At 43.0% G+C, this 24043-nt stretch overlaps 1 protein-coding gene across 3 annotated transcripts in view; it reads right to left on the bottom strand.

The window, feature by feature from the left end:
* Positions 1–6158: 6158 nt before the first annotated feature.
* CD36 (CD36 molecule (CD36 blood group)) overlaps positions 6159–24043 on the bottom strand; it is a 78607-nt gene continuing 60722 nt past the window's right edge. For 2 of the 3 annotated variants that reach the window (XM_085871654.1, XM_085871656.1), the window contains exons 11-14: positions 23242–23315; positions 22222–22273; positions 20715–20870; positions 19949–20445 (exon numbers count right to left, since the gene is read on the bottom strand). In XM_085871654.1, coding sequence (XP_085727780.1) covers positions 20389–20445; positions 20715–20870; positions 22222–22273; positions 23242–23315 — 339 coding nt within the window. In that variant the 3' untranslated portion in view covers positions 19949–20388. Of the gene's footprint in view, positions 7819–19948; positions 20446–20714; positions 20871–22221; positions 22274–23241; positions 23316–24043 lie in introns of those variants that run through there. The other variant, XM_085871657.1, reaches the window with a different exon arrangement.

Below are 24043 nucleotides of genomic sequence, written 5' to 3'. Positions count from 1 at the left end.
CACACACACACACAATCAATTTTAATTACACTGAGGTTCTCACCAAACCCCTAGACTCTCCTGGTTCCCATTAATGTTCCTTGTGAAGTGTTCAACATAACACGCACTAAGAGTAAAAATTCCTGTCTCGTCTCATTTTTCTTTATCTTCAAATTTCACCGCATAGTTTTATCCGCCACGACGCTGCAATGAAAAATGACTGATAATAATCCCATCAGACGTCGATCATATCCCACGACAAAGGGTTGCAGGTCTGGAGTTGACAATTACAAAAATCATTCCAAATAATTTGTAGCAATATCACAGAGGTTAACCATAATATTACAAAACATTTGTGATAATGACTCGACACATTTCAGGTAAGCATCGAGAAATAGTACCTGCAAAGCTTTTCAAACAGCTCATACAATAGGAGTGTTCCAGCTTTGTCATAAAGACAATTAATATGATGCTTTCCACAATTGAAAATAATACCGAATGGGTGATAATGACAATTTGTTCATAACAACCTGTAATAATCATTTTGGCGCATCACACTAGTATTAGAGTAGTTCAACGATAACAAGACTTACAAGTCTGGAGACGGCGATGGTTCACGAGTAATGTACATGGTTCGCCTTTTTTATTTTTTGACTTTCGAGGGGACACCACGGGCAAACTGGCGGGAATCGGGAAAAACGTAAATGATGAAAGTTGTAGTACCCGAAGAGCACTACTTACATACCAACTTTCATTCGAAACGGTTGAAAACCCAAGGAGCTCGATGCCCAATTTATTGATTTTTTTTGACATTTTCTAAGTTCGTGACCTTGTGACCTTGACCTTGGGACGAAAATGAAAAATCGAGCTCCGTGGGGCTATGCAGGTGCCATTGGCTAAACAAATACCGAAACCCCTGCCAGATTCGACAAACCCCCTCGGAGAAGATGTAACTTGAAACCGGCTACCCCCTAAAATCACATGTTTTTTGGGGTGTGGCTCCGCCCATAATGGGCGCACCATGCCCATTCTCAGGAAAACACAACTTGATAATGATACAAACCTCGCACCCTAATTTTATCAAGATCGGATCAAAACCCATGGAGCTATGCTCGGGACAGACAGACAGACAGACAGGCAGACACACACCCATAACGAATATAGTGGTCACTTACTGGCTCGTGAACCAATAATCATGTGGTATTACAAATAGTCATAATGCTGTGAAATGTTGGTATGTCGTCATTAAAATCAATATCGTTGGTTGGGATATTCCAAATTGTATTCAGATCGATTTTGGACAATAAAGTACAGAACAAAGGTGATCATGTGTCAGATTTTCTTTGAACAGACACTTAACTTTCAAAAAATAGAACTAGATGGACATCTGGCTCAGTATAATATTATATTGTTATGGAAATGGCCTTATTGGACTACTAAGTATAGGATTAGCTCAGATCCCGCATTAAATGCATGTTTAGCGAGGTTGGTTGGTAAAATGGACATTACATGTGTGTCGGGAGTTGTAAGAGGCTGTTTTATTGTTTGTGTGGTGGTGGTGGATCGAGAGCTCCCTCTTCTTCCTTTCCCATCCCGGACGAGGCCCCGCCCAGTCGGCTGAGAGGGTGTGGCCAAAAAGAGGAAGTGAAACTGAGGGGAGTTTTTCGGCTGCGCTGAGGAAGACGTGCTCGTGTTTTCGAAGCCAGCAAACGAAAGAGAGGCTGCCTGCACGTTGAGTCTACCTTTTTGGGCAGTGGGAGAGGCGGCCTGCACGTCGAGTCGGCGATCGACTCTTATGAGGACATGATTCTGCCGTGAGAGAGACGGCAGTCGGCTTTGAGATGCGAGCATGGAAAAGGAAAGAAAAGGTGATTATACAGAGAGAGAAACTGAGAGGACGGAATTGAGAAGTCGGGCTTCGAGGCGGGAAGGCAAGAGAGGAAACGACGTAGCCTCTGACGGTCCCTGCTCACACAAACGGCTCGACACGTTTGCCGATCCGCTTGCCGGAGCCCGGCACCTCGATTTAGGCCTTGTCTGGTGCACAGGCCAGGCCTTGATTTGTATGCTGGACCTTGAGAGGGATCAGCTGAGGCCCATCGTCGACCTTACGCAGCGTCAGAGCGCGCGGAGACCGCGTACGGTACGGAAAAGAAAGAGTACGGCGCCGCCATCTTGCCACGCGGAGCATTCGAGCTGGGGGCTCGAATCCGTGGACATCCGCTTGTTACGAGCGAATTCGTGCTTTTTGACACTTTCCTCTCGTCCATGAAGCATCACCAAGTACTCTGTCTTGTCTTGCATGCATGCTGTCTGTCTGTCTTGTCTTTGTCTACACATTGTATAAGGCATATCTCAGTAGGGAACCCCTCAAAACCTGTAGTCCATAGTTCCCTAGTTAAGAACGGGTTAAAGATTGTTAATAAAAACATTGTCGTGAATGGTTTGCTTGTGTCGTGTTCCGCGATGTTCCCCAATAAATCTGGTTGGTTCGTATGAAGTTTCCGCTATGGATTAATCCGTGTCGTGTCGAGGAACGATCCGTTCGATTGGCATATAAAACCAAAATGGTTACAGACTGGCAGAAAACGCTCGGCATCTGACACAACCAGTCTGTAAGCGGCGTTCTATTTCCTCAACTGGTAAGGTACAAGGATTATGTTGGTATCGCGATTGAAGAGGAACCTGAGGCCTGTGCTGAGCCGGCCGGCGTTATAAACCCCGGAGATGGCAGTGGTGAGGGTGGCGCCAAGAGGCAGTGAGAATCCCACCACCCCGGATCCGATATATATATATATATATATATATATATATATATATATATATATATATATATATATATATATATATATATATATATATATATATATATATATATATATATATATACATACAATAAATAAAAAAACATACATATATATCCGTACACTTCTGCACTTCCGAGGTGAAAATGGAGTGCATTTTCGAACTCAGTGGGGTTGATTTACTCTAAGAAATTTTTAGACGGACAACAAATTAATTATAGATTAGAAAGTATCAAAATGAGTAGGATTAGTGACAACTCCAGTAATGATAAATCTTGTTTTAGGTCATATTTTCGAAATGGTAGTGAATTCAATGTCGGTGCAGTCATTTCTTAGAGTAAATCGACTCCATAGAGTTCGAAAATGCACTCCATTTCCACCTCGGACATCCAGAAGTACCCGTAATCGTACCTGACCATACCCTAATTTAACCAACTCATGAAACTAAAAGTCGTCATAGGGAGCGACCTCTAAATCACCTCCGATCAACTTAAAATTTTGTCTGCGCATTATTGAATCATAGTGGAATAATGTAAAGCTTGTGGAGACATCATCTGAATTTTATTTTTTTTTTGCTGTTTTTGGACCACACTAATTATATATATATATATATATATATATATATATATATATATATATATATATATATATATATATATATATATATATATATATATATATATATATATATACATACATATTCGTCCAAATGCCAGTGTGCCAACAACAGGCTTATCCATATATATATATGAACTGTATATATATTGAACATATTGAATATTGAACATATATATATATATTGAACATTATTGAACTGTATATATATTATATATATATATATTGTTACGGCTGTGGAAATTCGCAATACACCATAAAGGATCCTTCGATCAGTTATGACGATAAGTATATGTGTAGTTAGATTTCCCCACCGTTGATTAGAGGGAATTTCCGTGTTCACCAGGCTGCGATCCTTTGAGATAGCTGTTTTTCTTTTCTCTATCATTATTTTGGACCAATCGTCCCCCAACAACCAAATCGCCACCACCAATAACGCCCACAAACAACTACACCGAACCACCACCACCTTCGCCTCTTTACCTCCACCACTCCACCCCGCAAACATCGCTTCACCGCCATTCTCAAACGACGCCCGCCAGCATCCAAATCGCCACCACCGCAGCAAACTCCCACCACCTCTGCCTTTCTACCACATGTCGTACCAAGGGCTGGGAATGCGTTCCTTTCGCCTCGAAAAGCAGATCAGGAATGCTTCACGCCCCCTTTTAATCCGTCCAATGTCTGAGCATCGGGTGGCGTAGCCCCGCCTCCGAACCCGCTGTGATCCAGAAATTTGCATGTACGCTCCTCCCTCAGCCTATATAAGCGTGAGCACAATGCAGCTTGCGGCAGAAAAGTGGCAGTCTGGAGGGTCTGGAGAGCGCAGAAAAGCGGCAGTCAAGTGTGTCGGTTGCGGCAGTCAAGTCTAGAGTCGGTGGAGAAGTGGCAGCAGCAGCAGTGTCGGTGGGCAGTCAAGCGGCAGTGCAGTGTCAGTGGAGAAGTGGCAGCAGCAGTGTCGGCGGGGCAGTCAAGTCGGGAGACGGAGCTCGAAGCCGATGGGAAAGGCAGATGGGGAGCGCCGGAGACAGCTCACCGACCACTCCAGGGGCACAAAGCCAGGCGCAGCTACGCTGATATCGCGGCTTGCCCAGCATCGCGCCACGAAGGAGCTGGTAAGACCCTTCGGTCTCGTGGACCTGGCCGCTCATCCAGATTCCACGCGCATTAGGCCCACGGGCCCAGTCTGACTCCCTTGTCTATGAGGGGGTCTTTTCTTGCTTTTTCTTTGAATGTGTGTTGTGGCGCCGAGTCCCGTAAGTAAAACCGTATAAGTGACTGTACATAACTGCTTATAGACGGTCGTAGCACCTTTTGCTTTGCTTTTGTTCTGTATACGTGCATGTTAGTGTTTTGCATTCCTGACTGCATGTGCTTGTATAATAAATGTACGAGTGTGCAATAAATGTGCTTGTCGAACTGTTCCCCGTTTCGTTGTGTCCTTTCCCTTGTTTGAAAGTTCCATCTTGCATCACGGAAGGAATTGGTAGAAGGGTGTAAGCACCCGGTAAATAATCACGTCTGTCGGGGCCGGCGGTAACACTGCTCGGTTATCACTGAAGCACGGAATGGACCGCTTAAGCGGTTCGTGTCCTAGGCCGGCCAGCGGCGAGGTACGATAGCCCCGTTAACTACCCGCGCAGGTACTTAGGTAGGTCGAGTTTGGCGAACAACCCTATCCTGCGCGGGTGGCCGATTGGCACGATTGTGGTGGGGTCGAAAGACCCGCCCATGACTAGCTCCTGGCGATAGTTCCAAGGAGGGTCACGACAGAATTGTCCGTTCCGGTGGGCGACGCGGTCACGATTCGAGTTACGTGTCTGATCACACGCCGGGCGGACCGAAATTCATAACAATATATACATGTGTGTATGTATATATATATATATATATATATATATATATATATATATATATATATATATATATATATATATATTTCAGTTGCAGTTTGTGAGAAAAGCAAAACTGCCCACTACTTAAAGCAGTGTCAGCTGCTGCATTGCAAAACACAGAATCAATGTCAGCTTTTTCAGTGGCACAGCCATGCCCTCAGCCAATGATGCTACCCCATAGCCAGCCTTGTACTGCATACAAACGAAAAAGAAGATTGGCTTATTTGTGGCAAATCGTTTGATGCTTCACGCAGTTGAGTTTCTCACAGACTGCAGCTGAGCCAGAATGTCCATTTAATATTGACAGTCATCACCAACGCTCTACAACTCAAAGTTCTAGTTCTAATTAGCTGGCTTTGTACACCAAGACAGCATGGATGGAATGAAAGACCGCCCTCCCCTGTTAGTCAGGACACCTGCAGCAAGCACTGGTGAGACAGAGGGCAGTATGGTCACTATAACAACTATGGAATGCCACCCTGATAGCACACTGACATTGACCCCACATTGGCAAAGGTTAGAATGGTCAGTTGTAACATTGTGCCAATGTTACTGGTGTGTGTGATGCATACTTCTGCTCCTCACTGATGAGGGCCAACAAACCCGAAAGACATGTCCATGGATTCTCTCTCTCTGGGTTGGCCTGGTCTATAAAATTGAGAATTTAATTATCTTCTTGGTATTGGCTGCACTACAACTAACTAGGAAGTATGGGGTTATCGCTCTACTAAGCTCGTGCTTACACTTTTTCTCGATCGTTTACACACTGGAGCTGGTACTATGAACCCAACGAGGAAAACTGAGTTCATGTGCAAAAACAGACAATTGCTTCCAAACTATAAGCACATTTCGCTTGTTTTCACACACATTTCAGTCTCGTTTAACTATTTTCCAAAAAAAACTTCACACAATTCTCCTCATTTGGCACAATCTTCAGAAAGGAAATCACTTGTGTCCACATGGGAAACACTGCCATTCAAAATACTAAACTTAAATTACATCAATTAAACACACTCACTCCTCACTGGTGAAACACTAGTTTCTTTAATTATACAATCAGCAATCAGGGCTTCAACACAAATTAAAGGGGTACAGGAGAGCTGTCTTGTGTTGGAGAACAATGACTGACAACATTGTATCAAGAGGCAGAGAGAGAGGAGGAAGAGGAGGAGGAGGAGAAGGAAGAAGATGAGGAAGAGTAAGGAGGGCAAATATCTTAGACGAAATCGGGGTAACTTTGATTGACCATGTGGTTTGACCCTGAGGGAGGCCTGACAGAGAGTTCAGCCAAATTTGAGCCGCTTCACTGTTGGCTCTGTCATTCGGACATTCAGAAATGAGAATAGGTGAGTAAAAAAATTGGAGAAATCTACCACTACTCTACTGACATACCCAATAGAGGAGTTTATAGAGTTTTACGCATACCCAATGAAGGAGTTTTATAAAAACCCAACAGATGAGGTTTTTCTCGGCATGGCAGTGGAAGGTGCATGACCGCAACCCCCACGACCATGTTCCCCTCCTCCAAGCATATGGAGGAGGCATGTGGGGATATACCGGCAGAGTTATGCCAGGGATGGATGTGTCATGCTAGACAATATTTCCCCGGCTGCTTGACCATTGCTTGTGATATCGATGAAAGTCTCTGGCCTGATCAAGAGCAGACACAGTAACCTCAATGACTTCTTCTATTTTTCATTTGTTTGTTTGTTTTCTTACAAACAAGAAAAACAAACGAGCGACGTTTGTTTTTCTTCTTTTCATTAGCATTTCTTTATTTAGATAATAATTGAAGTTTAGCATTTGTTTTGGTTTTTATACTCGTCTCCCTGCACTGCATATTATTTTTCTCCTGTTTCTTTTTGTTTTACGTTGCCTCCCGCCTACAGTACTGTAATTTGGAAAAATAAAATAAAAACAACAAAAACAATCTCACTGTGTTTGTGTATTCTTTTTACATTTGAGTAGGCCAGTATACGCTGTAATAATTTGGAACAACGAGCTACTGTATGTAAGTTGTTCATTACAACACAGAAAAAATAAAGCATACCGATACCTAAAGATTTTCATAATAGCGTCTTTCATTTATGACATCAGCGTGTAATTGGTATTCAGCAAGGTCATTTCATGACCTGGCTTGTGTGTACGATTTGGATGCAAAATGTCATTTTGAGGGGGAAAAAACAGGGTTTCGAACGCAGTGTTACATTTTAACAGAGATTTCTGAAGTTTTGCAGAAACGCTCGACTGTTTTGTGTTGATAGTTTTGAGAAATGAGGTATAGCTTCAGGAAATGTTTGTAAACAATCGAGAAAAACTGGAATAGACGGAACCGATGGAACAGTTTTGCTAGAAAAGCCTTTTGAAAATCAAAGTTGACCTTGGATGCTCACTCACACAGCTGTTTTGTGTACCACAGACAGGTTAATGTGTGGCAGGCATTTCCTATTCGTCAGGATGCCTGCAGAAACAGCTGGTGTGGAACTTGCTTCCTGGTATACCCACTACAGCAATGGAGTCTGATCCTGACACACAAACACACACACCACAGGCCAATCACATCTCTCACCTGAAATTGGAGGAAACAACCAATCAGCTTGCACCTAAACAATTATCCCCAACTGCAGATTGGACTTTATAATTAGTGAACACTCAGCCCTTTCAGCCAAAGAAATCTGCACACTCCAACCAAGAAAAGCTACATAAGGTAAGCCTTTTCCTGTATTAAACCCAAATCAGGATCTCCCACAGCTGCAGATACTTACAAGTATCACAAGCATGAAAATCAAATCCCAATGCTGTACACCCCCATCAGCCACGGCACCAGTTTCATCGCTTATTGGCGAGTCATCAATGACAGAAACGCGCTGCCAAACATGTATTACGTGCAATGCTGATGGCAGTCAACATATAAATATCAAAGGCACAATCACCTCTCTCACCCAAAATGGAAGGGAACAATCAATCAGTTCTCACCTAAAACAAATTATCCACAGCTGTGGCAAGGACTTCATAATTAATAATCCCCTGCCCTTTCAGCAAAAGAAAGCTACATAAAGCATCCAAGAAAAGCGACCCAAGGTAAGCCCTTTGCTGTTTCAAACTCCACATGAGTTCCTTGACAGCTGCAGAAACTTACAAGTACAACATACATGAGAATCTCAATGTCACACACCCCCATTAGTCGATATATTTTCATGAGAGAGAGAGAGACAGAGAGAGAGACGGAGAGAGAGAGAGACGGAGAGAGAGAGAGACGGAGAGAGAGAGAGAGACGGAGAGAGAGAGACGGAGAGAGAGAGAGAGAGACGGAGAGAGAGAGAGAGACGGAGAGAGAGAGAGAGAGACGGAGAGAGAGAGAGAGAGAGAGACGGAGAGAGAGAGAGAGAGACGGAGAGAGAGAGAGAGAGACGGAGAGAGAGAGAGAGAGACGGAGAGAGAGACGGAGAGAGTGAGTGAGAGAGAGAGAGACGGAGAGAGAGAGAGAGAGAGACGGAGAGAGAGAGAGAGACGGATAGAGAGAGAGAGACGGAGAGAGAGAGAGAGACGGAGAGAGAGAGAGAGACGGAGAGAGAGAGAGAGACGGAGAGAGAGAGAGAGACGGAGAGAGAGAGAGAGAGGGAGACGGAGAGAGAGAGAGAGACGGAGAGAGAGAGAGAGAGACGGAGAGAGAGAGAGAGACGGAGAGAGAGAGAGAGAGAGAGAGAGAGAGAGAGAGAGAGACGGAGAGAGAGAGAGAGAGAGACGGAGAGAGAGAGAGAGAGAGAAAGAGAGAGAGAGACGGAGAGAGAGAGACAGAGAGACGGAGAGAGAGAGAGACGGAGGGAGAGAGAGAGGGAGAGAGAGAGAGAGAGACGGAGAGAGAGAGAGAGAGAGACGGAGAGAGAGAGAGAGAGACGGAGAGAGAGAGAGAGAGAGACGGAGAGAGAGAGAGAGAGAGACGGAGAGAGAGAGAGAGACGGAGAGAGAGAGAGAGACGGAGAGAGAGAGAGAGAGAGAGAGAGAGACGGAGAGAGAGAGAGAGGGAGACGGAGAGAGAGAGAGAGGCGGAGAGAGAGAGAGAGAGACGGAGAGAGAGAGAGAGAGACGGAGAGAGAGAGAGAGACGGAGAGAGAGAGAGAGAGACGGAGAGAGAGAGAGAGAGACGGAGAGAGAGAGAGAGAGAGACGGAGAGAGAGAGAGAGAGACGGAGAGAGAGAGAGAGAGACGGCGAGAGAGAGAGAGAGACAGAGAGAGAGAGAGAGAGACGGAGAGAGAGAGAGAGAGAGACGGAGAGAGAGAGAGAGAGACGGAGAGAGAGAGAGAGAGACGGAGAGAGAGAGAGAGAGACGGAGAGAGAGAGAGAGAGAGAGAGACGGAGAGAGAGAGAGAGAGACGGAGAGAGAGAGAGAGAGAGACGGAGAGAGAGAGAGAGAGACGGAGAGAGAGAGAGACGGAGAGAGAGAGACGGAGAGAGAGACGGAGAGAGAGACGGAGAGAGAGAGACGGAGAGAGAGGGAGAGAGAGAGAGAGAGAGAGAGAGAGAGAGAGAGAGAGAGAGAGAGAGAGAGAGAGAGAGAGGAGAGGGAGAGGGAGAGGGAGAGGGAGAGGGAGAGGGAGAGGGAGAGGGAGAGGGAGAGGGAGAGGGAGAGGGAGAGGGAGAGGGAGAGGGAGAGGGAGAGGGAGAGGGAGAGGGAGAGGGAGAGGGAGAGGGAGAGGGAGAGGGAGAGGAGAGAGAGAGAGAGAGAGAGAGAGAGAGAGAGAGAGAGAGAGAGAGAGAGAGAGAGAGAGAGAGAGAGAGAGAGAGAGAGAGAGAGAGAGAGAGAGAGAGAGAGAGAGAGAGAGAGAGAGAGAGAGAGAGAGAGAGAGAGAGAGAGACGGACAGAGACAGAGACAGAGACAGAGAGTTGTATCTTTTTATTATAAAAATAGAAAAGAAAGCCCCCAAATGGGAGTTACATTTTCATTTCAGAGAAAGAAGGAAAACCTAGAAACAATTTCTGAAGAAAGGAAAGGATGAATCGGGTGGATTAATTATATACAGAACATCACAAAAGGATAAACATTCCTCTCGGACTTTGCAAATAACTTCTTTTATACACCGTTTTGATTCGAACTGCGGTAATCTTCCAGTTACTGAAAAAAAGCAAAATCCAATTGAACACGACTTATTAAAAGGTTTTGGAACAAAAACAAAGCATCTTCATCATTTACTCCAACACCGTCAACTTTTCTTTTCCTTGACTTATATACTGCCATCTTTGCCTGAGCAAGCAGGAAATTGGCTAACACAGCATTGGAATGTTTGTGTGGGATATCCAATCTGTAGATGAACACACAAGTGTTAAAAAACAAAACAAACCTCACAAAACAATTCCGAAGTAAAATAAATAAAGGTGCCAACCGTTGGCATTCAACATAGATGTGAAAAAGGTTTTCAGATTTCTTACAAAAAGGACATTCATCTACAAGCAGATTTGAAAAACGGTGTAACAAGTGATTAGAAGGAAGGATCCAGTGTACTAGTCTCCATTGGAGGTCGCCATGTCGTGGTGGTACAGGAGGGTGATAAAAACCTTTCCAGTTAGGAAAATAAGGGGGAGAACAAGGTAAGAGGTCTCTCCATCGAACCTTCTGCTGTGTTATTTGCCGTTGCAAAAGAAATTTTACACAACCCAAATAAAGGTCTTTTTGTTTGGGAAGGCCATTGAAGCCTACGTTAAAAGGGGGACAAGGAAGAGGGCTGGCAAGAGAAAAAGCACATACGAGTTCAGGGAAGGTAGAGAGAGAAGGTATTCGATGTGTATTTTGTTCATTGCTTTGCTGGTCCTGCTCCCAAGCAGGTGCAAGCTGTGTGTATGTCCAAAGCACACTACATAATATGCGTGCCACAATTCGAGAGGATCGCACACCGACCAGGCTTGCCAATGCATCAGCTCTGATCCAGCTGCCCTTTGGGCTGAGAAGATCTGCAATAGATTTAACGCCCTTGTCAGTAAAGCATTGCATGAAACACCTATCAGTAGGCATATCATGGAAAAGGGAGTTGTATAACAAAGGTTCTTCCAGAAACATGTTTCGTGTAAGAATGTAAAGCTCTTGTTATTGTCAGAGCTTGCCACGCATTTAGCATGCTCTGATAGAAACCAGAGAGGAGAGATCTGTCGATTTTGGAAAGGTCCATCAGGAAAAGAGAGTGGTCATAGCCGAGCCTTCCAGCCTGTTGCAAAAGGTGACGAGCGACGTTGACCCATGGTGGAGAGGGGTCGCATGTATTGCATGCGAAGAGCAACTGAGAGTCGAAAGGCCATAAGCCGGCTCTTTATGTCGACCAGGCCTTGTCCTCCATCGGTCAGTGGTAAACTGAGGACCCCAGGTCGCAACCAGTGTTTTCCGTCCCAGAAAAAGGACAAGAAGCACTTCTGGAGCTGTTGAAACAACACCGCTGGAGGATGCAGCACGAAGAACCTGTGCCATAAGGTGGAGGCCACCAGTGTGTTGATGACCAAGACCCTTCCACGATATGACAGTTGTGTGATCAGACCTTTCCATTTTTGCAATTTACCCTCAACAAACTCAAGCGGACCAGCCCAATTTTTTGCTACTGTGGTATTATTACCTAAGAACACTCCAAGGTATTTCACACCATCATCGGACCATGACAGTGGAGCAGGAAGTCTTGGCACCATGTAGCACAATGGACTGAGCGAAAGGGTGCTCGTTTTGTTCCAATTTACTTTGGCTGAAGAATCCTTTTCAAATAAGGACAAACAATAACGAACGATGTTAACGTCATCGCTATCTTGTATGAATACACACACGTCATCAGCGTATGCCAGTACCTTGATGGGCCGTTCAAGCTGGGACAAACTAACCCCTGTTGGTCTACAGCGCAAAGAAACCAGTAGGGGTTCGATGGAGAGAGCATAAAGCAACCCGAAAGAGGGCAACCTTGTCTAATTCCCTTGTTAATAGACAAAGGTGCAACAAGTTCATTATTTATCTATAAATATCTATAAAATAAATCTATCTATAAAAGCAATTTTAAAGATAAATCTATAAAATTTATCTATAAAAGCACACTACAAATATCATTGTATAGTATTTTAATATAAGAGATGAAGGTTGAACCAGGTCCAAACCGCTCAAGTACTTCGAAAAGGTACCGATGGTCAACACGGTCAAAGGCTTTCTCCTGATCAAGGAGAAGAAGTCCTAAATCTTTAGGGTATTCTTTGCACAGTTCAATGATGTCTCTCACAAGGGAGATGTTGTCATAGATAGAACGTTTTGGGACACAGTAACATTGGTCTTCTTTCAACAAAGAGGATAAATAAGGAGTAAGTCGCGATGCCAGGGCTTTCGAAAATATCTTATAGTCCGTACATAACAGGGAGATAGGACGCCAATTTTCAATTCTCAGCATGTCTCCCTTTTTTGGGATGAGGGTAAGAAGAGCTCGTCGGCAACTCCGAGGTAGCTCTCCAAGCTGGCAGCTTGCGTTCAAGGTGTTAATGAGTTCTGGACCCAATAAGTGCCAAAACTTCTTGTAAAATTCGGTTGTAAGTCCATCCAATCCAGGTGCTTTGCCAATGGCAAGACAGTGCAGGGCAGTGCCAAGTTCATAAAAAGTAATGGGTCTTTCCAGTTGGGAACACCCATCTGCACACAACACTGGCAGGCCTACGGAGATCGAGGCGACACTGACGGGATTCATTTGTTCCATTGAATATATTTTCGAAAAGTATTCCTTCACGAAACGTTTGATTTCTGATTGTGTAAAGCCAATGGATGAATCTGCTAATCGCAGCCGAGAAAGCTGTTTACTGAGAAGATGTTTCTCTAAGGAAAAGAAGCACTTGGTTGGTACGTCTGCCTCATTCAGGTGTCGCACCCTCATCCGAACTAAGGCACCACGTGCATTCCTCTCGGTTATTTCCTTCAATAAGGACTGTTTCTCAGTTAAGGATTTTTGTATGTTGCTATTATTTTGTCCGATGACCCGTTGGAGTTGTAAAATGCCTAATTGTAATATTTTCTTTACTTCATGGTCAGCCCTTGTTGAGAAAAACTGATACCGTTGACAGAACCCTTTAATTTGGGTTTTTGATAAATCCCACCATATCAACGGGTTAACGGAACAGCTTAACTTCTGTTCTAGGAGAGCCGTCCAGAAGGATTCAAAGGCCTGAATCAAGTTGAGGTTTTCCAGTAAACTTATTGAATTTCCAATGAGAGTTCCCTGGACGTGGTTTAGAGAGTTGAATAAAGACTCGAGCGAGGGAATGGTCAGAGAAACCAGAAGGCACGATATCGGATTTATAAACTCCATGTAATAAACGAGAATTTACATAGATGCGATCAAGCCTCGCAAGTGAGATGTGGTTGTTTAAACAACGACACCATGTATAAGACCGATCAGAAGGGTGCTGCACGCGCCAAATATCATGAAGATATTTTGCAATGATGTTTGCAAAAAGTTTTGCAGTACATGGTTGGGGTTCCGGCCCGTTCCGGTCAAATGAAGCATTAACAGTACAGTTAAAATCGCCACCAATTATAATTAGACAAGTCTGCAAATCCAGTGTTTGCAGGAATTTTCTCATTTCGGCAAAAAATGGAGATCCGCTCATCATTTTTGCATGGAGCGTACACATTGAGAATTGTGAACTTGACCTCATTGATAGAGGTCACGGAGGCCAGGTGTCCATCAATAATACTCATAAATTTAAGACAGGACGGATGGAAATGTTTCCCTAAGAAAAACATGATGCCTGCCTTCGACGTGGAGTTGTTACTGAAGAAACATTCCTTCTCCATAAATAGTTGCCACTGAGCCTGAACAGATCGGACAGCATGGGTCTCTTGTAACAAAGCTATGTCAAGACGGTTGACCTCTACCAGCTGTTTAATTTGGATGTTGCGGAGCGGACTCCCACCACCATTAACATTTATCGTTCCAATCTTGAAACTGGCCATGAGGAAAATAATAGCTTCTAAGAATAAGATCAGAAGTGGGATAATTGATTAGGATTCCTTTTCGCCTTGGCATTCAATTTTTTAAGCGGTGACAGTGTGTCTGGTGGAAACCGAATAAGTCAGGCTTACGTACGATAGCCTGAGCACACTCAAGGAAGGACGGTAGATCTGGAAAGTATTCCGTCAGGTTTATATTGTGTTTCCTGTATGTATTTTGTAAGAAGAGTCTTATTTGTTCAGGGGGGGGAGTAGGACCTTGACTGGTCAGCTTCTCCACTGTTTCCACCTGACTGTTCCTGTTTGCTTCCTCCAGGTAAGATTCGTCAGAGTCAGTTTTAGTTTCTGAGTCACACAAGCTCGTACTGTCCTGCATATCGATACTGTCGTCAGTATTGACACATGGATCTGTACTGGTTACCAGGTCTATGTGCTCTTCCATTGTGGGAACACATCCTGGTGAAGTAACGGAAATAATCGGGGGATTTGATGAAACAGAAACACCATCAGCGGATGTAGCGATATCGCTTCCCTCAACAGTCACGGTGTTATCGACCTCCAACGGTATGGAGGTATACAGTACTTTGGGGAGCGTGGTGGGGGGGGGGAGGTCTCTCGTAAAACATCCATTATAACATCTCCTGCATTTCCAGCTTCACCACGTGATGGACTGGGAGCAGTAACAGGGTTAACATTTGTTTCACTATTTCCTGCTGACAAGGATTCAGGGTTAACATTTCCCAAAGTGACAGCAGGTTCATCACTAGTGGTCTGTGTATCACCGTCAATGGACTTTCCAATAGGAGAGTTTTTAACGATTGAAACAGTTTTGGTTACTGCGACAACAGGTAAAGCGGTCTCTGTCAGGGAGACGTCGATGTCCTCACCGGCAAGTAGGGTAAACTTGTTGGTCGTAGGTACCGGGGTCCGGGTCCATTCCGGGTCCATTCCGGGTAGGCCTTGTAGAGTGACGTCAGTCACAACTGCAGGAACATTACCGACAGTTTCCTCGTTTGTAAATGCTCCCTTCTTCTGGGTTAAACGACCATCAGGTAGTCTTCTTCTTCCTTGATGGAACGATGGTGAAACCATCCCATACATTCGTTTTGCTGCTTCGACTATCAGGCTGGGAGGACTGGGAGGACTGGGAGGACTGGGAGGACTGGGAGGACTGGGAGGACTGGGAGGACTGGGCCTTGTTACCGGACACGGGATTCGCTTCCTTCACAGTCGAAGAAGAAGAAGAAGAAGACGTATCGTTGTTGACGAGGTTTGTTTCATCGTTTGACGAAGTCGCCTTTGGGCAAGATCGTTTCAAGTGTCCGAAATTACCACATTCGAAACATTTCAGGGTGTCAGTGGTTACGTAGACTCGGTAATCGTGATTATCAATTTTGAGTTTTAAAGCGATGTTCAAGGTTCTTTCAGCGTTAGAGGGAGGAAGCACCACACAAGCTTGTCTCCGAAAAGACATCACATGCTTCGTCCGATCGTCCTGGCTCCGTAAAGGTAACATGGTGATTTGAGAAACCACAGAACCATAACGAGATAGTTCGGAGATCAGCGTCTGATTCTTCAGGAAAGGAGGAGCGTTCGAGATAATGACCTTCACGGTCGGAGTGTCCAGAGGGGAGACGAGCACGAAATGTCCGTCATCTGTTGATAGTCCGGTGGACACAATTTCGTGAACCAGTTCTGTCTCAGACACGAAGATTACCACACGTTTGTTCATTCGTGAGGGGCACGAACCTTGTCAGTACCGACTATGTTTCCTGTGGCGATAACGACATCCTCGACGCTGACGTCGTCGGGAGGGACACAGACGACGCCATGTTTTCTTGTTAATGCTTCAAATGCCGAATAACGGGAATACGGAGTCATATTTAGGAGGGGGAGGATGGGTGATTGCTCTCGTGCAGTAATTAAATACGAGCCGAGACAGGTTTCCAAAGGAAATAAACACAGCGACAGTGAGGAAAAAAAACGACCAGTTGAAGGGCTGGGATGGGGCGCCAACTAAAAGCTATCCACAAGAAGCTGTGGGCTCTTTCTCTCTCTATCTCAGGGAAAAGGTATGTGGGGAGAAAACAGGGGAAAGGGAAGGGGAGGGGAGGAGATGGAGGGAAGGGGAGGGGAGGAGATGGAGGGAAGGGGAGGGAGGAGATGGAGGGAAGGGGAGGGAGGAGATGAACCGAAGGACAAACCTTTGAAATAACAAGGACAGATGGGTGGGGTAGGGTGACAACAGCGTGAGGGAAGGCCGAAGCCCGAGGTCGAACAAAGAGGGGAGGGTGGGTGCACAAATAACGATGCGTAGAGGGAAACAAAGGAAGGGAGGTGAAAAACAATGCGAAAGAGGATAAAAAGGTGAAAAAAACAGGGCAGATCACAGCTCACCAAGACCACATAGCCGCTATGACACTACGAGAGAGAAAGAGAAAAAGAGAGGGAGAGAGAGGGAGAGAGAGGGAGAGAGAGGGGGGAGAGAGGGGGAGAGAGGGGAGAGAGGGGGAGAGAGGGGGAGAGAGGGGAGAGAGGGAGAGAGGGGAGAGAGGGGGAGAGAGGGGGAGAGAGGGGGAGAGAGGGGGAGAGAGGGGAGAGAGAGGGAGAGGGAGAGGGAGAGGGAGAGGGAGAGGGAGAGGGAGAGGGAGAGGGAGAGGGAGAGAGAGAGAGAGAGAGAGAGAGAGAGAGGGAGAGGGAGAGAGAGAGAGAGAGAGAGAGAGAGAGAGAGAGATCGTTCAGGAAGCCAAAGGCAGAACTATTTTGTGCATCATTTAATAAAGACTTAAAACTAAATCTCGAGTTTCGTAACAACTTTACCATGAGTCATCAATGACTTCACAACAACAACTAAAAAGAAAAGAAGAAAACGTTTGTTATCATCAATATTTGCTTTTATGGATATTGAACAGACATGCATATACGTAATACGCATGAGAACATTTTCATCAACTTTTAAAACCTTTTCCTTCACACAGTTTTTGCTTGTGCACACTCGTTCATTATGACAAGAGCAATTCTTAATTCGATCATCACGTGAACAAATTGTACAAGAAGTCATAACTCATAAAGTGTGATGATAATTGTTTGTTTTGAATTATTAAAGACACATTTGCTTTTTAAGTTTGGCAAGTTTTGCTTCATTCCAGTTTGCTGAATGACGACATTGTCACAAAAAATGTTCCACTTTTCTCACAATTGTTTTGATAATTCAATGATTAATTATACTCATTGAACAAAGTGGATCATCATATTTCTTTGTGCATCATATTTGGTTTGAATAGATTGATCCTTTTCAAAAATGTCTATATATATATATATATATATATATATATATATATATATATATATATATATATATATATATATATATATATATATATATATATATATATATTATGAGGGGCCTTCAGAATGTCATATGAATGAGATATTCATAATAGTCCAAGAAAAGCTGCTTTGTAAATATATATATATATATATATATATATATATATATATATATATATATATATATATATATATATATATATATATATATATATATATATATCTTCTTCTTTCGGCTGCTCCCGTTACGGGTCACACAGCGGATCATCCGTTATGATCCGCATACTGATTTGGCACAGGTTTTACGCCGGATGCCCTTCCTGACGCAACCCTGGTCGCCTCTTAGGACACAGGGAACTGGTACACCTATTCTAACCGGGGTATACACCGGCCCAGTACACTGGTACTCACTTCGCCGACCTCGGAAGGATGACAGGCTGAGTCAACCCCCTGGTGCATTAATTCAGTGGCCCAACAGGGCTTGAACTCGGGACCTTTTGGATCCCAAACCGCTGCCCTAACTACTGTGCCAACACCAGGATATATATATATATATATATATATATATATATATATATATATATATATATATATATATATATATATATATATATATATATATATATATATATATATATATATATATATATATATATATGTACTGGGCTGACAGGATAGCCTGAATGTTAAAGGTAAGCACACTGACCTCAAATCTGTAGAGCCTGGGTTTGAATCGCGGCCGAGCTATAAACTGTCATCAGAAATTACATGGGGTCTGCCAAGCAGGCACATAAGAGGTTGGTAATTATAAAGCTTGCGGTGTTGGTGTGAAAATTTCTGAGGATATCCCGAAGACTCAATCAGTGATGTCACCACATCAGTGACGAGGTCCTTGGGTTTTAGTCACAGGTTGAGTCAGACATTTTTCACACTAGCCCCACACAGGAGTTTGTTCCTGTTTTGTATATGTATATATATATATATATATATATATATATATATATATATATATATATATATATATATATATATATATATATATATATATATATATATATATATATACAGGGTGGTCTGAAAGTCACTTTACCTCTTACCATTGAAGCATTGTTCTTGAACTCTTTTAATATACAGGTTTTATTGTACAGTACTTACAATAATTAATTTGTCATTGTATCTGTATGTGTTCCATCATTCTTCTGAGTCAGTGTTTCCGCATACCATAGCGGGCGATGGCAGAGGGAAGGGATGGAGGGAAGTGCGAGAAATTTATCAGGGGTAAAGTAACTTTCGGGCTCCCTGTATATATATATATATATATATATATATATATATATATATATATATATATATATATATATACATATATATATATATATATATATATATATATATATATATACATATATATATATATACATATATATATATATATATACATATATATATATATATATATATATATATATATATATACATATATATATATATATATATATATATATATATATATATACATATATATATATATATATATATATATATATATATATATATATATATATATATATATATATATATATATATATATATATATATATATATATATATATATATATATATATATATATATATACATATATATATATATATATATATATATATATATATACATATATATATATATATATATATATATATATATATATATATATATATATATATATATATATATATATATATATATATATATATATATATACATATATATATATATATATATATATATATATATATATATATATATATATATATATATATATATATATATATATATATATATATATATATATATACATATATATATATATATATATATATATATATATATATATATATATATATATATATATATATATATATATATATACATATATATATATATACATATATATATATACATATACATATATATATATATATATATATATATATATATATATATATATATATATATATATATATATATTTTCCTGAGCTGCCAAGATTGCCTAAAGTTATGCACACTGGCCTCTAATCTGTCTAACCTGGGTTTGAATCCTGACCCAGCTATAATCTGTCATCCTGGTGTTTTACAGGCAGGATGATTCATCAATGTGTGTGCTTCCCCTCAGATTGACGTTAAACTGGCATCCCGTCTCACAGCATTGGTTGGTGGATGTTAAAGAACTCACAGTGTCCTTTCCAAAGAATAGGTGAGCTATCGTCAGCACCATGAACAAATTCCAAATTCCTGCTCGAACCGACAGGGGGAACTGTATCAAAGGCACAGCTGTGCCCCAGCAAATGATGCTCCCCACAGTCATGTGCTGCCTACAAAAGAAAGAAGAATATTTATTAAAAACTAAAAAGTTGGCATCTCTTGGACAATTGTGAGCATCTCGGTGTCATAACTTTTTGAACACCCCACATAGCATGAGAATTGCGTGTGATGCATCGTTTGCAGTAGGTGGACATGGAGATACAAAGGGTCAAAAGAATATAACTCCTCAATGAAGTCCAGCATTCCCCTCTGGGGGGCTTAAACCTGAATAGTAAACCACCATTGGGGTTACCCAGGATGTTTTCCACAGACATTTTTCTGCATGCTTTGCAAAACGTGTTGGCCGGAGATCCATTTCGCCTGGGCCAAGAATGTCTCCGTCCATCCGCTTGCAGACAAAGCTACAGTGTGCTAAATGTATCGTAAGCAGCTTTCAGGTGCAGAGAAGGGGCCATAACATTGTGATTTGCATCTGAGGTCTTTAAAACTACATTGGTATGCTGTTCCGGTAGTGATCATTCACTAGCTTATCTTCCATGTCGTCCTGCAATGACAAACAAAACGATTCTTGTGAAGACATCCCAAAGCACACCTGAAAATCACCTTTATGCAGGGCCCCTTAGGCACTCATTTGGGGTTCTCCTTCATAATACACGACCGAGTCTGGTTCATACCCCCAATTGTACCCCACTTACTAGCTACCGGTGGTTTTAATCACTTTGTGCACCACTATGGTGCCTCCCGTGGCTTTCCATTATAACTGATACCCGATCCTTTTTTCGATGTGAAACACGTGGATATGCGTGTGATCACCTTGTGCCCCGGAAAGACCATGTAGCAGAATAAACTGAGGAGAATGATCAGAACACCGAGGATCATGAGGATGAATTCAAGGAAGGTGATGATGCTGAGAGGGATATTCATGCTGTCGTTGATTTTTTTGGCATCTTCTTCATTAATAGTGGCAGTCTGCAAGGAAGAAGGACATTTCAAGTTATCGCCATCTCCATTCATGGCATGAGATGGACTCAGTGCCTACAAAATTTTCTCATTCGCTACCTGGTCTGTTCTATCCTTTTCGAAATGCAATTCTTATTGATGATGTATACACTTTCACCATGAGATCTTTAACATCAGACAGTGATTTATAGCAGATGGTTTCGAGCTTAACATCCCCTCTGGAAGGACGGCATGCTCAGTGATACAACGCCCCACCTGTGAAGCACCAGGGCGACAGTTTATAGTTAGGCTAGCAATAAAACATACGAGACCGCACAAAGGTCTGAACTATACTCCTGAGCTATCCTATCAACTCCCACTACAAGTGGTCAACATATGGGGACAGGTCAACTTCAGGTCAATACCTGGGTGCGTAAAGCAGGGTGGAAGTTGACCAAGACAAGAGGCACATCTATCGACAATCAAAATGGTCGATTACCACCAAATAAACAAGACCCATTTTCACGTGCAACTTCCATTGATTGTTGCAGCCAACATTCATCACAATTATTGCGCAACAATTGTTGCTGTGACTGACTTTGTAGCAGCTTTGAAAGTTGAAAAATCGTAAACTACAAGGACAAAAATTGGCTCCGACAAGAGGCCGACTTTGGGGAGGTTCGGACTTCATCCTGGAGTGATTGAATTTTGGATTTCAAGCTATTCCTCCTTCTTCTTCTTTTTTTTTTTTTTTACTCTTTGCCTCTCGAGACACAGGCCATGCTTGTTCTCAGGTCTGACCCACCGATTCCTACTGCCCCAAATGGATTCCAGGTGTAGTGACGGTGCCTCTCATAATGACCCATGTAGGCCGAAAGGCTAGGCCCACGCAGGCCCTATATATCTGCAGCTTTTTGACGTCCATCCATAACAGGTACAACCGGTCAAAAAATGCCCAATTTCACATGCCAACCAGAGACCACTTGAAAGGAAATTATGGTATTCAGGCCATGTGGTTCTCCTTTCTGCAACCCATTGACTTCCAAAATGAATTTGAGACCTTTTTGTACCACGCGGACTGCTGCTAGTGCACCGCCGACTCTCTGGCCTCTGGCCACTTCGTTTTTGGAACAAACTGTGGAAATGATAATTTCCCTTGTGAGCTTTCTCTCCAAGGCATTTAAAGCTCCCGGGAGCTAATGCGTACGGATTTGCGGCACGTTTGGCTCTGTCTATCCGTTTCATTGCGTGCCGGGGACCTTGAAAGGCCATGCCCATCATCCGAGTCCTTAGAACTTCGCTGTGTTTCATGCACTCTCTCAGTCAGACACCCCGTATCCAAAGGAGTAAGTTGCCTAGCTTTAAAATACAATTATCTTACCTCATTTAGCCAAACCATCGGGAATAGGATGTCCTTGGACAAATTGAGTAACCTGCAAGGAAAGGGACAAGAAAAGGAGGCAAACGTGAGTGCGACGATGCGATACGCAGGCCAAAATGGTAACCGAACCAGAGGTAAACTAGACCCGGGGCCCGCTAAGTGCCTCGTGACAATGACGGCAAGCAGTGATCGGGCCTGTGCTTAACCGCAACCTTCCCACCGGGGTCAAACGGCCGAGCCTTGCAACCCTCAAGCATTCTCGACTGATTACGCCTGACAGCGCGAGTGGAGGGGAATGACCGCACGGTCCTCAGAGCACCGTTGCAAAACGCACGGCAGCTCTCAACTCGGCTTCCCAAAGGAAATGCTCTCTGCAAGTGAGCGTGCCCATGGTTTAATCAATAACCAATTCGTAACCTAGACCGTACGTAAGAATCAAAGGCCTAAATTTGCGTTTAGAGGCAGAAAACATTAACCCAATCAGCACCTGAGATCAGGCAATTCGTGAAATTAGTCAAGACAAAAAAAAATGTGGCATTCCTCTGAAGTTCCTCGTCATCACAACAGTCTGGCCATATTGGTCGATGACAAGTGCTCGGCCGAATTATTGCTAAGGACTTCCATCGGAGATAACAAAGCTTCCATTGTTTCTAGGGGGCAGCAAAAGGCTGACCGAGCAGTGATTATGAATAATCAATGATCCAGTGGAGTCAAATGCGACCAGATGATAGACCGAGCAATTCTTATCTTTTCTTACCCACTTCAGAAAAGGAAACATTTTCATGTCAATTTGATAAGGAGAAGCAAGCTCTTGGAATGGCCTTTATTGTTATGATTGAACTTCTTCGACTCGTTGGCATCGTTGGCAACAAGATGGCATCTCGTGAATCATTCGGAACATTAAAAATAATTAAACGAAAGGCAAAGAGAATTCTTCATTTCGAACTTTCAGTTGATGAAGTGTACTGCTGGTGAGTGTGATCAAGTGTACAGACGGCAAGGAGATCTGAAGGGACTCACGTGATATCAGGGAATGGTTGCAGACGGAGGTTGATTTGCAGGCGCTTGGCGTAGCTGATCGTAATACCAGAAACCTGCGGGTCACAAGGTCGGCAATCGTTAAGGTATGAGTGTTCCGAGAGGAGGTGGTTCGACGTTCTACTAGGGACGAGAACGTGTTGTTTGAAACTCGACACTCGTTACTGATCCTTCCGTGGGTGCATGAAATGTGTTGATGGTGCAAATTCAAGATTACAAGATGGATATAATACCTCCAGGTTATAATGATCATAGAGTTATAGAAGTTGAGGAAAAAAAAAATTAAAGCAAAAAGTTTTGCAAATAAACTGAAATTATGGAAACTGCACGAGCCGAAGCGATTGCGATGCAAATATACGTAAACGTGATGTCTAATGATGATACCAACAACGATTTCACAACGATTTGATTGTCCACCCTTTGTCATCAAACCACCAAAGCCCTGCCTTTTGGAACATTCTTCTATTCTCTCCTGTATGCATCAGGTGGCTGCCACTTTTCATCATTGCTGGGAGCACCGCCGTGCCACTGATGCAGTTCCCCCTGGAGGTTTGCGCAGGAATTTTTTTTATCGATTTAGGGTGCCGGCGATAACGTGCGCGCCTACTCTTCACGAAGGACAACATTGGATCTTTAACATCCACCAACTATCCGAGGGACCGCAACACACATTGCCGAATCTCCCTACCTGTGAAACACCGGAATGGCAGTTTATAGCTGGCTCGCGATTCAAACCCAGGCTAGACCGCTTTGAGGTGAGTGTGCATACCTCCAAGGTCTAAGC

The sequence above is a fragment of the Eptatretus burgeri genome, chromosome 2 (genome assembly GCF_056783735.1).
Source record: "Eptatretus burgeri isolate ZD-2024b chromosome 2, Ebu_testis_v1, whole genome shotgun sequence".
NCBI classification, from domain to species: domain Eukaryota; kingdom Metazoa; phylum Chordata; class Myxini; order Myxiniformes; family Myxinidae; genus Eptatretus; species Eptatretus burgeri.
This window is presented reverse-complemented; position numbering and strand designations above follow the sequence as displayed.